This window comes from Sus scrofa, chromosome 5 (assembly GCF_054392235.1).
Source record: "Sus scrofa isolate SSC_HxYL_T2T_F1_AM1 chromosome 5, Sscrofa_HxYL_maternal_Yorkshire_Landrace_v2.0, whole genome shotgun sequence".
In the NCBI taxonomy this organism is placed as follows: Eukaryota; Metazoa; Chordata; class Mammalia; order Artiodactyla; family Suidae; genus Sus; species Sus scrofa.
In genome coordinates, this window is record NC_139387.1 from 72,818,638 (window position 1) to 72,833,326 (window position 14,689).

The following is a 14,689-nucleotide window of genomic DNA, read 5'->3' on the forward strand; positions in this document are numbered from 1 at the left end:
CCCTACCTTTCTGGTGTTCATAACAGCTTGATCCGAAGTCAATGACTTTAACAGTGACTTGGCCCTTTTGGTATAACACTATATTCTCCTAGAGAGAAGAGAGACACATCAAATTTTAATCCTGTTGCCCCAGACACCCTATATACCTAATCGCCGCCCATCCCCCAGGACCCGGTCCTAGTCTAAATGCAACCACCTCCAGGTGGACCCTCCCACATCTCCAAAGCCCCCCGTTCTCCATCCTCTGCCTTCCCATGCCACTGTGGGCCGTGCCTCTTGTCTGGACTCAGCATGTGCTGCTTGGCAGTATGTCTTTGCATGTATGTTGCTTCCATTCCCATGTAGACTGCACCTCCTGAAGACTGAGTTTCTTTCTTTCTTTCTTCAGCATTCTTGGCTGCCCCAAGGCATAGGGAGTTCTCAGGCCAGGGATCAGATCTGAGCCGCGGCTACGGCAAAGCCAGATCTAACCCACTGTGCCAGGGTTGGGGATGCAACCTGTGTCCTGGCACTGCAGAAATGCCACCAATCCCATTGCCACCACGGGAACTCCCTGAGGTTATTTTTTATATCCCTGGCACCTGGTTCTACACCCTGGTTGCATGAGGCATTAGAAATATCACTGACTGACTTTGATGTTTCTAGTAAGTGCCTCACTAATATTCTGCTATGATAGTAAAAGACACCCCCTCCCCCCCAAAAGAAAAACCAACGATTTGATTGGCACTGTGATTCTAATACTGCCTTGGGGGAAATGTGAAGGCAGGGGTTCGGGAAGGGTCCTGGCTGACAAGGCAGAACTCTCTAGGGCTCTCCTCTCAGAGCGTGGGAGGGGACCACCTGGGGCTGGAAGAGTAAGTCCTAAGCATAGTTCCAAGGATCTCAGCAGCAGATGGACGGCCAGGAATATCCAGTGATTTGACTGCTTCCAGAGTCCCTTAACATTCTCCATATGGCATTCCAAGCCCGGTCTGAAGCTGCTGGCACCACAAACTAACAAAGGACCGACCAGTCCACGGTACCTTTTCTAAAGAATATTGGTATTAGCCAGAAGATGATGAGCAGCAAAAGCCTTTAAAAAGTAGGAATTTCTAGCGCATCTCTAGCCCAGTGGAAAGGCTCCTTCCCTAAATGGGGCTGGCCATTCCCTCTTATTGGCAGAAATAGCTCTACAGTGGGGGTGGAAGCGTCAGGCCATCCCAGGTCATTGACATACCCATGAAGTCCCTAAGAATGACTCCCTGATTCTTGAATTCATGCTCACGAAACTCTCCCGGTTGTGTGTACACTTCCCTAGTGAGCACGTATTTATCCCATATTCCAATATTTCCTCTATTGTTCAAGGAAATCCCTTAGCTCATAGGTTGGCTACCAAGTATCTAGTGAGGTTCCTTGGTCTGAGTCAGCCCCCTATGCCCCAAAACCACACGTCTCCACACGCCCTAAGCCCTCAGTCCTCTGGTTCCCGTCTGCCTCCGTGCCACCACCTCTCTCTCCCGTGCCTTCGTCCTCCCTGCGTCCCACTGGGTTTACGCAACTTGCAAACATGATGCTTGGCTTCCATCTGGAAGAGCTGGCCAGTGACCCCTGGGGAACGGAGCGGGGCAAACCGTTTCTGAGGGTGAGACCCAGCTCCCCTGGCAGGACAGAGGTCGTACTCACGGGCTTGAGGTCACAGTGAATGATTTTCTCTACATAAAGCATCTGCAAACACTTCAAAACAGAGAGGGTGAAGCGGCGAATTATGGACAAACTGAAGCCTTGGAAACTGTTGGTCTTCATCAGCTCATACAAGTTGATGCTGGGAAAGAGAGAGGACGGGATGGGTATTGGCGTGAACAGTATGGAGCCGACTTTGAACCTGTGAACAATCCCACTCCACCTGGTTTCCCTGGGGCAGGAGGCAAGGCTCAGACCAGGAGGCGGGGCTTTCACGTCCTATAAACTCAACTTTCCCATTGATTGATGGTGGGTCAGGGCACAGCGCTACTGTGCTGGTCTCTCAGATGTACCTTTCTTATGCGGTGGCAAAGTTCTTCAATCACTTAACACAAACACGTGTGTGTTAAAAGTGTGGACCTTTGGGACTGGCATAGGCACGATATTGTATATGGAATGGATGGTTAACAGGGACCTGCTGAAGAGCACAGGGTCTACTCAATATTCTGTGATAATTTATACGGAAGAGAATCTGAAAAAGAATGGGTGTGTGTTGGAGTTGCTGTTGTGGCTCAGCAGTCATGAAACTGGTTCCAACCCTGGCCTCGCTCAGTGGGTTAAGGATTCGGTCTTGCCAAGAGCTGTGGTGTAGGTCACAGATGTGGCTCAGATCTAGCGTTGCTGTGGCTGTGGTGTAGGTCAGCGCCTGCAGCTCTGATTCAACCCCTGGCTGGGGAACCTCCATATGCTGTGGGTGCAGCCCTAGAAAAGACCAAAAAAAACCAAAAAAACAAAACAAAACAAAAAAACAAAACCAAAAAACAGTGCATCCTAATCCTAACTTGCATTGCAATTAGTAGCCAACAAAGGCAGTCTGGGTGGTCCCTGATGCCACAGGAAGATAATTCAGCTCTGCAAATTGGAACATGAACCGCATTTTGTCATCATCAGAGATGGTGAGGAGAGTGTTGACTTTCCCTTTGATTCAGTTTAGCTGTTCTGGAATTTCCCATCAGTGATGGTGTCTGGGGTGTACCAAGCCACCAGAACAGTGATGCCAGCAACACTGGGCCTCTAGGGCTGGGCTCTGATGATCCCCCTTTGCTCAATGCACTCTGGGTTCCTGGTCTTATTTAAATGGCATCAGATGGTCTTCCCAGAGAGAAAAGGAATCAAATGAGCACGCCCTTCCCATTAGCACGCTCTTTCAGCTCTAATATCCCACCCAAAGTTGCCTGTCTATTTAAGTCAGGTTCTGCTCTCTTACCAAAAGTATCTGCTCCTGTCCTTGGCTGCTCAAAATCAAAGACCTTCCCCTCTGCCACTTTGTGTGTGTGTGCCTTTTTAGGCCCACACCTGCAGCATATGGAGGTTCCCAGGCTAGGAGTCGAATCGGAGCTATAGCCACCGGCCTATGCCACAGCCACAGCAATGCCAGATCTGAGCCATATCTGCGACCTAAACCACAGCTCAGGGCAACACTGAGTTTAACCCACTGAGCGAGGCCAGGGATCGAACCTGCGTCCTCATGGTTGCTAGTCAGATTCATTTCCGCTGAGCCATGATGAGAACTCCCCTTTCCCCTTTCTGAGCAGCCAACCCTCTGCTCCCTTGGGTTCCAGCCTCTGCTCCACAGGGTCATAAAGCCAGTGTGTGAGGACATGGCAGCCAAGGTGCATCCTTTCCTACATATTTCAGTTTAACTTTTGAGGGCAGAGGCCTTGACTTGGCTATGTCATCGAGCCCAGCACCTAGACAGCACATCTTGATACACTGGCAGGGGACCAGTGTGACCGAGGGATGGGGTGAGATGGGCAGCTTTGGGTCCAGCTCTTGGGTTTTCTAGATGACTGAGTGGCCAGTGTGTCCACTCTGGTCATGAAATGTCCACATCCAGACAAATCTAGTGGTCTGACTTCCAAGTGTCTCTTCTGTCACTTAAGCATCTTTTCAAAAGAAAATGAATTACAAAGAAAAAGCAGCTGACCCCAGGAGTTCAAAGGTGATGCAGAGGTGATTGCGGAAGTAGAAGAAGTCCTTCATGTGCACCACGTTGTAGGTGTTGTCTTTGTCCTTCCTTCTGAGAGCTTCCAGGATCTTCAGCTCCACCAGCGCCTGGTGGTGAAATCTGAAAAGTTTGGGGAGGGGTGGGGAGGGTGGGGACAGAAGACACGGTGTCATGTCAGGTTGCAGCAGGTGGCCCACTTTCTCAGCCCCTCCCTAAGACCCCAACAAGGCAGAAGGTGCTCAATACTCTTGCCTCCTCTCTGCCTCCATCCTGGTCTCAGACAGAGAGAGAGGGGACAATGGAAAGAAGAGGAAAGTCAGAGAGAGAGGCAGAGCCAGGAAGCCCTGGCATCATGAAGGGGCCGGCCACGTGGTCCCTCCTCTACAGCCTGTGCCAGCTGCCAAGCCACACCTCTTCTTGTTCCTGATGATTTTCAAGGCCACCAACTCATTGTTTTTATGATCCAAGCACTTGGCCACCTGTCCGAAGGACCCTTTCCCGATCATCTCCAGAACCTCGTAGCGGTAGGCAATGTGGTCATGTAGGACCTGCAGAAGCCAGGCCAGGGGTGAGGAGCAGAGCCATAGCCTCTGGGGCCACCCATTCCCAGCTCATGGCTGGCACCTGCGGAGAACTCCACTGGGCACTGTGCCACCACCACCCTCATCTCATTGCTACTGCAGTGGGGCCGCTGCCCGGATCCTTGGCCATCAGGGTGGCACCAGGGAAAGTCTGTAGTGTCAGGCAGTGCAAAGAACCCTGGAAAGTGCTGGGGAAACTTGGGTTCTGATCCCTGTCCTGCCACCATCTCTAGTTTTCTGCATGTGCAGGAACCTTGAACAAAGTGACCCCGAAAGTCCTGTCCAGTTGGGACATTTCATGATTCTTGAAAGCAGTTGGGCAGCTTGTCTGTTTGGGGGAAATTCTCTCTGATCCCTGCTGTGTCTCCATCAATCAAAGACAGTTCTGTGTCTACTGGGCCACTTCCTGGCCAGATCTGGTTCCCCTCGTGACTTATTCAGACTTAATTCCATCTTGGAGTTAGCAGTTCAGAACTTGGACATTTTTCAACTAAGTAGAGAAATACAGAGTTCTCTCTGGCACAGCGGCTCAGGCCGCCGCTATGGCACAGGTTTGATCCTGGCCTGGAAATTTCCACACGCCGAAGGCACTAGAAATTAAGGAACAGGTATCTAGTCAAGGCAACAGGAGCTGTTCAATCAGAAGGACTTTATCTGGGGGTTTTCAGACAAGCCACTTAGCGCGCTGAGTGGCAGAGCCTGTGACCGAAGGTTCTGGACAAGATAACCTCTAAGGTTTCCCCACTCCGAGAATCTGATTCCTGGTGTTAGATTCATGAATGCAGCCAAGGTGAAGGTTAAGTGTGAGTGTCTGGGTCCAGGGTTTGTGACTGTGTGGTGGGGATCTGTTCACACAGGAGCCGTCAAGATGATGAATATGAACCAGTCCCTGTGGGGGAAATGACATGTATGATAAAACAGAAAAAGGTCATCCAGGAGCTTTTATTGGAGGAATCCAAAAAAGAGTTTATTGCGAGGATTTCATCTTATATCAGTCTGGACTTTCCAATGGGTCCAGGGCTGTGCAGAAGAACAGCCTGTGGGGGAATTCACCTGGATGCCAGCCTGCTGCCCCAAATACTCTCAGGGAAAAATCAGTATCCTCTGAGCAGAGTACTTTGTGATTTTTTTTTTTTTTTTTTTTTTTTTTGGCCATGCCCACAGCATTCGGAAGTTCCCAGGCCAGGGATCGAACCTATGCCACAGCAGTGACAAGGCTGGATCCTTAACCTGCTGAGCCACCAGGGAGCTCCCTTCGTCTTTTAACTGCATGTTTTTCTCCCCATGTTTATAGTGGTGTTTTTTTTGGTTTAGCATCTAGCAGAAGCCTTCGGGGTGCCTAGAGTTCCAGACACATCAGCTCCGGATGCTACAAAATACCCCACACTTTTTTCCTTTCCAGACTCTCTCTTGTCCCTCAGGCCCAAAGCCCAGCAGTCGCTGTGACCTCCTCCCTCATCACCTTCATGTAGGAGCCGTGCTCATCATCAAAACTTGACTTGCTGAACTTCTCTGGAGCCATGTGGAGCTTCTCAGCTTCCAGCCCCAGGAACCACAGCTCTGTGTAGCCCAGGATTTCACTTTTCTCATAAGAAGACAGCTGGTTCTTAAAAAACTTTAGGGCCTCTGTGTGAAAAACACCACAGATGTCAGGTAAGAGGCAGCAACCCGGGGATATGCCAGACAACAGCATCCCTTCCTGTTCACGAGCTGGGGGGAGGAGTACCTTCCTCTACAGGGTGGCCCGCTAAGGACCCAGCATCCTGCATCTCACAGGGGCCAAAGGGAACGAGGAGGCATGTCAAGGTGTGGTACAGATTTCAACCAACCAGGAGGAAACACACAGGAAAGGAAGTGAGAATTTAGTCCCCAAAGAACTAGGGGGTGGAAGATCCAGGAGTCAATGCAGCATCAACAGCTGTGTGTAGTTAAGGCAGCCGTCACCCAAGTTCGCATGGTATTGGGCTGTACGAAGGTCTATGCTTAGAGGGTGTGCAAACCAGGATGCTTTCCGGGGCCAGGCAGGTAGCACACATGCATTTTAAGACCTGGGAGGTATTTCCGCTCAAATCTGCACTGAGCCAGTGGGTCTGAGATGGGGAAGGGATGTGTGTTAGCTCTTCTCTGCTTTAAACCAGCCCGTATTGCATCAGGGGAGGCTGTCTGGTCTGGGGTGCAGGGGCAGGGGGGTCAATCTTGGAGATGGTGAGTGCTGAGAAGAGACAGACTGGGATGAGGGTAGCAGGGGCGTTATCACGTTATTTGATAAACTGCCAGAGTCGGAGAAGGAACTGCTGGGAGAAAAAGAAGCTGTAAGGAGGGCAGGACCTGCATGCCTGTATGTGTGAAGGGGAGTCACCACGTGGAAGCTGACTGAGGCAGGTACTTTGCCCGGAAGACAGGGCCACAGCCTGAGAGAGCCAGATACTGGCTCTCTAAAGGCAGAACTAGCTCAGAACTGACCTGACCTCCTCAAGGGCAGTTCCGGAGGTGGTTTAAGAGGAGCAGGGATAACCAAGTTCAAGGTTGTGGGAGAAGCGCTCTGAGCATCTGCTCGTGTGGCCCGTGGTGGATGTTCAGAGGACTTGGGTTCCCTTCCCATGAGCCCTGATGGGTGTGAATCCCTGCACCTTGCATGAGCTCCTGGCCCAAACCTGTGTAATCTTCCAGGCCCGCCCACAGGTGAGGACCAAGGCTTTACCTGGCAGCCTCCAGGGCAGCCACCTCTGCAATGCACCCTTGGTGCACAGCCAGTGCAGGGGGGTCTCTGAGGAGCTGTGGTCAAGGACGTAGGCTCCCCTGCACTGGCTGTTCTCGTATCCCAGGAGCCTCCACTCAGGGCCCCCTCAGGTGTTTCTGCCAAGACCTCCTTACCAAGGGGGTGGGGTAGGAGCCTTCAAGACTCCCCCCCACTCTGACTCAGGACTCACCACCCCTCCAGTCCCAGCTCTCCTCCTCCCCTTCCTCCATAAAACATCAGCAGGGAGCCAAGTTCAGTCTCCCCTGACCATGAGGCAGTTCCCTCTGCCAGTGCTGGTACATCTGCCCTTGAACTTGACTGAACTTGCCTCTTGGGTTCATTGTTTGGACTGACTACCCCAACACCTGGCAGCTTAGACTTCTCGGCGGATGCCTGGACCACAGAGCCACCCCGCCACGCCCCACTGCCGCCCCAAAGGCACACCTGCCGCCGTCAGAGGCACCTTGTGCATGTGCTTCTTTGGCGGCTTCTCCTCTGGCTTCGGATCTTGGGTTTTAATGCTCGGAGGGAAGGGCGTTTCTGAAGCCTTGAGCTCAGAGGACGGTACCTGTCTGTGAGTTTGACTCTCCTGTTCAGGGAAAAAGACTTGCAATCAAGGACTGTGTGGGCCCCTTCTGGGTGCCCTTGACCATTTATCTGACCCAGGACAGCCCCGTCTCGCCAGACAATTCTTCCTCTCCAGGGTGAAATGGTTAACTGTGAGACAGCAGGTTTTCCCAACATTTCACTCTGACTCACGTTGCGCTCTAGGAGACCCATGTGCATTACAGTCTGCACTTGACCACCCCGGTGACGTCTTTTCAGGAAGGGTGGGAACAGGTCTTTCCTGCTGCTCTGCAGAAGGCCAGTTCCTAAGGAGACGGAGTGACCTGCCCAAGGGCACACATACTTGAACTTAGGTGTGTCTAACAGCCCTTTCTCTTGGCACCTTCTTGCATTATTTTGTGTGGTCCTTACACAAGAAAAGGAGGGGATGTGGCTGCTTCTACCATCTCTACACCCAACACTTCTTCTTTCCTTTTCTCAGGGAGTCCTCGGGACAAGCCTTTAAAGAGTCTGCGTCATAGAGAAGGTCAACGACTTCTCTTCACACAGTCACGTTCATTGTAAAGAGGGAGAACGGGACAGACGCCCAACCCTTCAGCTCCCCAAGTGCTTTCCCACCACCTTGACCTTTCGGAACCTGGCTCTGGACTGGAAGCAGGTCTGTCCCCTGCCTGCCCGGGGCCACGCCCGCCGCCCTGTACTCACCTGGGACAGCAGGGGTGGCTTTAGCGGGATCTGACTGCTGATGTGCGGGAAGCTCACCATGTTCTTCTTTCCCTGGGTGTCCACGGAGGGCAGAGACGTAAAGCAGGTGTTTGTGTTCTGCAGGAGAAGAAACTGGGTGCGTTGCAGACACCTTAGGCAAGAAAGTGTCTCCAGACTCACAGTGCTCCCAGCCTCCTCCCCAGAGCAAGGACAAGCCTGAGCCAAACCCAGGCCTCAATCTATTTCTGAAGTTCTTGGAGAGAAAAGCAGAGTGGTCAAGCAGACAGGCTCTGGGTTCGAATCCCTGCTCCACCACTTGCTGGCTGTAGATGTTGGACAGTCACCTTGATGCTCTCGCTGAGCTTCAAGTGTCTCAGCTCTCCCATGGGGGCAAAAATGGGACCTACCTTTTGTGAGGTCAACAAGGTAAGCTCTGTAGAATATTCCAGAAGTGTTAGCCATTGTTACATCATTCCAATGTCTTACCACCCTGACCGGAGAAGCCCTTCCTTCTCCACAAAGCAAAGCTTCCCTGGTGTGGCGTGAGCCCTCACTGTCTCCACGTTATTGACTTGACCTGCTGCCTTGGATCCCAGCCCCTCCGCATCAATCAATTGATTAGGAGAGAGGTACTCTGGCTATCAGTGAACAGGAACATTTAAAGTTGTGCAGAGATGGGGTATGGTGATGTGGGTAGAGCAGGCTCATCGTGTTATGCTGAGTTGACCAAAAATGCCTGTTAAAAGCAACTCCGGGGAGTTCCCTTTGTGGCTCAGCCAACTAGGATCCATGAAGATGTGGGTTTGATCCCTGGCCTCACTTAGTGGGTTATATGGCATTGCCATAAGCTGTGGTTTAGGTTGCGGATGAGGCTCGGATCCTGAGTTGCTGTGGCTGCGGCGTAGGCAGGCAGCTATAGCTCCGATTCGACCCCTAGCCTGGGAACTTCCATATGCCGCGGGTGTGGCCCTAAAAGCAAAACAACAACAACAACAAAAACCAAAAAAAGCAACTCCAGCCACCCACCTTCCTTATTCTCTTCTAGGGAAAGACAGTAAGCATCACTTCCTACCTTGTTCAAGAATCGGGTCCTTCTGAAGTTCTTGATCTTGGAAGGTGGCTTCTGGATTTGAAGCAAGGGCTTACTCTCAACCTGGATCGATTGCAAGAGAATTGGAACAATACTTGACATGGTTTCACTCTAGGGCCTGATGTTTCTTTTTCTTCATGACAATAAAAAGAGGATACACATGAAGAGAGCTCTCCCAACCCCAATGCTAGGATGCTAAGAGAGCCTCAAAGTACTGAATGGATGTACGAAAGAACAAATGAACATCCAAACAGTTCATCTTTCTAGAGGGTTTATCTTGGATTGAACTGTCCTGTGGTTTTCACACTTGATAGAAAAAAATTTGTAGAAACCTTTCTTCACCTAAAATGTTAACTAAGTGACCTGGACATGGGAAGACATAAAACTGAGCTGCTCTTTCTAAAGAGAAGAAAATGCCCAGAGTCTTGCCTAGAAACTCTTTCCACCCTCAGAGTGGCTTTGAAGTACCTTAGTGGAGTTCCTGTCTTGGCTCAGTGGAAACAAATCTGACTAGTATCCATGAGGACGCAGATTCGATCCCTGGCCTCGCTCGGTGGGTTAAGGATGCAGCGTTGCTGTGGCTGTGGTGTAGGCTGGTAGCTCCGATTCAACCCCTAGCCTGGGAACCTCCGTGTGCCTCAGGTGCAGCCCTAAAAAGACAAAAAAAAAAAAAAAAAAAAGAAGAAGTACCTTACTGGAACCCACTAGAACATCGGAGTCCAGCCTGGACACCAGTGAACTGATCAGAGGGGACTTCACCTCTAGAAAGAGGTGATGAGGAAAAGACCAAAGGGCAGAGCTGTGTCTCCCCGCCAAGGGTGGCAAGCACACAATGGAGACATGTGACATAACGGTGCATAGATCACAGATAACAGTTATCTAATGGTTATGCATTTATTTTAATATCCATTTAAAAAAACTATAGCTAGCACATTTAAAAAATTATAACGTACATTAAAGCTGTAATTTGAGGGTTGAGACTAAAATTTAGGTTTTTTAAAAAACAAAGTGTGAATACTCCATAGATATGGAAAATATCATGAAGATGGCACTGAAATAACTAAAGTCCAGCAATAATAAGCTACGGCTTGAATCTAGTTCTGTTCTTTGAAGCAGAGTCCAGGAGGTCTGCTTCCAGCTCTCTCCTAGGGAACTGAATGACAATTTTCCAAAGCTGAGACACAGCCAGTGCCAGACCCACTCCTGTAAAACTTGGCATGCTGGCCACACTGAAATAGTAACTGGGCATAATACTTCAACTTAAGATCACCCAGCCAAACCTTCCACAGACCTGTAATGATGGGGACTATTTAGAACAGTCCATCTTTTTAATTTTTTTTTTTATTTTTAGGGCCATACTTGTGGCATATGGAAGTTCCCAGGCTAGGAGTCGAATCAGAGCTGCAGCTGCCGGCCTAAGCCACCATCACAGCAACGCTGGATCTGAGGTGCATCTGTGACCTACACTGCAGCTTGAGGCAATGCCGGAGCCTTAACCCACTGAGAAAGGCCAGGGATCAAAACTGCATCCTCATGGACACTAGTCAGATTCTTAACCTGCTGAGCCACAATGGGAACTCCTAGAACAGTCCATGCTGATCTCCTAGAATAGGGACGTGGTCTAAGGGAGAATGGGGCAGCATAGAACATGGATCATGAACTCACACAAAACTAACTTGACTGGCTAACATGTACTAGATGTACTAGATGCAGGATTTCGTGGTCTATTGGGTGGACAATGACGATATCTGAGCAGTTGCCAGTCTCAGAGTCCCAACTTCTCATCAGATAACTTTGTGGAGATTAAAACCTATAACTATCTTCAACAGTGACAAGCTGGCATTGACAATGAGTTGGGGAGACAAATACAAAAGTACAAAACCCAACCCAGACTTAACACCAAACAAAAGGCATGGACAGCGAGTGACCACACAGAAGGAAGCAATGGCTGGGAGTGATCAGCCCAGGAGGATGTCGGGGGCTCTTGGAAGGGGCGTTGCTTGGCAAGGGCCTCCCCTGGGAGCGAAGGGAGAGAACATGCTCATTAGGCGATACAGCTGTATTTGGGCGTGCTCTGGGGGCCTTCACTGCTCACGCGGGTTAAGCTGAAGCTGAGGGTCGACTGTGGATTGTGGAAGGCACTGACTGCCAAGTTAAGATACTCGGTCACTATGTTAAGGTTGACAGTGAACCACTGACAGTTTGTAAGGATGGAAGTTACATGTGCAAAGCAGTCTTTCAGAATGACTCTGCCAGCAGCAACATGGCATAAAATAATGCTCCTGGATATGTACTCTGAAGTCAGCGGGGTTTTGATCTAAGCTCCTGTCCTTGAGCAAGCTATGAATCTTTCCTCATGTAATATGGAGATTCATAACAGTACCCACCTCATGGGGTTGTGGAGAGGATTAGAGTTAATATGTGTAAAGCACTTAAACCAGTGTCTTGAATATGTGCACAGGAAGTGTTTGCCAGAGTTCACGCCCCTCTTTATAAAATGGAAAGAATGATCCTCGGGCATTTCTTGTAAAATAGGAAAATCATTCAAGATACAGGAAGCACAGAGGGCCCCAAACAAACTGAACCCAAATAGACCCACACCAAGACACATATAATAAAAATGGCAAAAGTTAGTGATAAAGAGAGGATCCTAAAGGCAGCAAGAAAAAAGCAGAATGTTACCTACAAGGGAACCCCCATAAGGTTATCAGCTGATTTCTCTACAGAAACACTACAGGCCAGGAGGGAATGGCAAGAGATATTTAAAGTGCTAAAAGGAAAAAATATTCAACCTAGAATACTCTATCCAGCAAGAATATCATTTAAAATAGAAAGAGAAATAAAAATTTTTTCCAACAAACAAAAACTAAAAGAATACAGCAACACAAAACCCAGGCTAAAAGAAATACTGAAAGGGCTTCTCTAAACCAAAAAGAAAGGAAGGAAAGGGAAGAAAAAAGAAAAAAAAAAAGAAGAGGAAGAACTAGGACTGAGGAAACCACAATCAGAGAGCAGTCACTCAAATAAGCCAGCATACAGATTTAATCATGAACATGCTTCAAACAAAATAAAATTAAAAAGGAAAAAAAAAGAGTCATCAAAATCATAAAATGTGGGCAAGGGATGTTAGGAAATAAATAGACCCTTTTTGTTTGTTTGTATCTTTCTCTTCTTAATTTTAATATAGTAATGAAGCATTTGAACCTAAAGGACCATCAGGCTAAAAAACACAATTATAGGAAGGGGTTAGCATACTTAAAAAAACAGGGCAACCACAAGCCAAAACCAAATATTGCATTCGCAAAAAATGAAAAGAACAAAACAAAACACTCAAGCAGGTAATAACAGGAGACCATCCAACCAAAAAAAAAGAAAGGAATAATGGAGAACCATAGAATCAACTGGAACACGAGGTTCAAAATGGCAATAAATAATCATCTATCAATTATCACCTTAAATGTCAATGGACTGAATGCTCCAATCAAAAGACACAGAGTGGCTGAGTGGATAAAAAGGCAAAAACCTTCAATATGCTGCCTACAAGAAACTCACCTTAGGACAAAGGATACATATAGATTGAAAGTGAAAGGGTGGGGAAAAATATTTCACGCCAATAGACATGACAGAAAAGCGGGAGTTGCAACACTCATATCAGACAAGATAAACTTTAAAACAAAAGACATAAAGAAAGACAAAGAAGGACACTACTTAATGATTAAGGGATCCATCCAAGGAGAGGATGTTACTATCGTCAACATATATGCCCCAAATACAGGAGCACCCAGATACATACAACAAATATTAACAGACATAAAGGGAGAAATTGATGGAATACAATCATAGTAGGAGACTTTAATACCCCACTCACATCAATGGACAGATCCTCTAGACAGAAAACCAACAAAGCAACAGAGATCCTAAAGGAAACAATAGAAAAGTTAGACTTAATTGATATCTTCAGGACACTACATCCAAAAAAATCAGAATACACATTCTTCTCAAATGCTCATGGAACATTCTCAAGAACTGACCACATATTGGGACACAAAGCTAACCTCAATAAATTTAGGAGCATAGAAATTATCTCAAGTATCTTCTCTGACCACAATGCCATGAAATTAGAAATCAACCATGGAAAAAGGAAAGAGAAAAAACCTACTACATGGAGACTAAACAACATGCTACTAAAAAACCAATGAGGAAAAAAATCAATGAGGAAATCAAGAAGGAAATAAAAAAAATCTTGAAACAAATGATAATGAAGACACAACCTTTCAAAACCTATGGGATGCTGCGAAAGCAGTGCTCAGAGGGAAATTTATAGCAATACAAGCCTTTCTCAAAAAAGAAGAAATATCCCAAATTGACAACCTAACCCTCCACCTAAACGAATTAGAAAAAGAACAAAAAAGACCTAAAGTCAGCAGAAGGAAGGAAATTATAAAGATCAAAGAAGAAATCAATAAAGATTCAAAAAACAATAGAGAAAATTAATAAAACCAAGAGCTGGTTCTTTGAAAAGGTAAACAAAATTGACAAACCCCTGGCCAGACTCACTAAAAAGAGGAGAGAAAGAACCCAAGTAACCAAAATTATAAGTGAAAAAGGAGAAATCACAACGGATACAGCAGAAATACAAAAAACCATAAGAGAATACTATGAACAACTATATGGTAACAAGTTTGACAATCTGGAAGAAATGGACAATTTTCTAGAATCTTACAGCCTGCCAAAACTGAATCAAGAAGAAACAGACCAACTGAACAGACCAATCACTAGAAATGAAATTGAAAATGTCATAAAAACACTTCCTACAAATAAAAGTCCAGGACCAGATGGCTTCACAGGCAAATTCTATCAAACATATAAAGAGGAATTGGTGCCCATCCTCCTTAAACTCTTTCAAAAGGTTGAAGAAGAAGGAATACTCCTAAAGACATTCTATGAGGCCACCATCACCCTAATTCCAAAACCAGACAGAGATAGCACCAAAAAAGAAAACTATCGCCCAATATCATTGATGAATATAGATGCAAAAATTCTCAACAAAATCTTAGCCAACCGAATCCAACAACATATCAAAAAAATTATACACCATGACCAGGTAGGGTTCATCCCAGGTTCACAAGGATGGTTCAACATACACAAATCAATCAACAACATACACCACATTAACAAAAGAAAAGTCAAAAATCATATGATCATCTCAATAGACGCAGAAAAAGCATTTAACAAAGTCCAACATCCATTCAAGACCCTCGCCAAAGTGGGTATAGAGGGAACATTCCTGAATATAATCAAAGCCATTTATGATAAACCCACAGAAAATATAATACTCA

The 14,689-nt window shown here is 47.3% G+C and overlaps 1 protein-coding gene across 2 annotated transcripts in view; it reads right to left on the reverse strand.

The window, feature by feature from the left end:
• DYRK4 (dual specificity tyrosine phosphorylation regulated kinase 4) overlaps positions 1-14,689 on the reverse strand; it is a 54,159-nt gene that overhangs the window by 15,828 nt on the left and 23,642 nt on the right. The window contains exons 4-11 of one of the 2 annotated variants that reach the window (XM_084956930.1): positions 9,333-9,413; positions 8,261-8,377; positions 7,433-7,577; positions 5,711-5,874; positions 4,079-4,215; positions 3,647-3,787; positions 1,663-1,801; positions 7-88 (exon numbers count right to left, since the gene is read on the reverse strand). In XM_084956930.1, coding sequence (XP_084813056.1) covers positions 7-88; positions 1,663-1,801; positions 3,647-3,787; positions 4,079-4,215; positions 5,711-5,874; positions 7,433-7,577; positions 8,261-8,377; positions 9,333-9,413 — 1,006 coding nt within the window. Of the gene's footprint in view, positions 1-6; positions 89-1,662; positions 1,802-3,646; positions 3,788-4,078; positions 4,216-5,710; positions 5,875-7,432; positions 7,578-8,260; positions 8,378-9,332; positions 9,414-14,689 lie in introns of those variants that run through there. The other variant, XM_084956931.1, reaches the window with a different exon arrangement.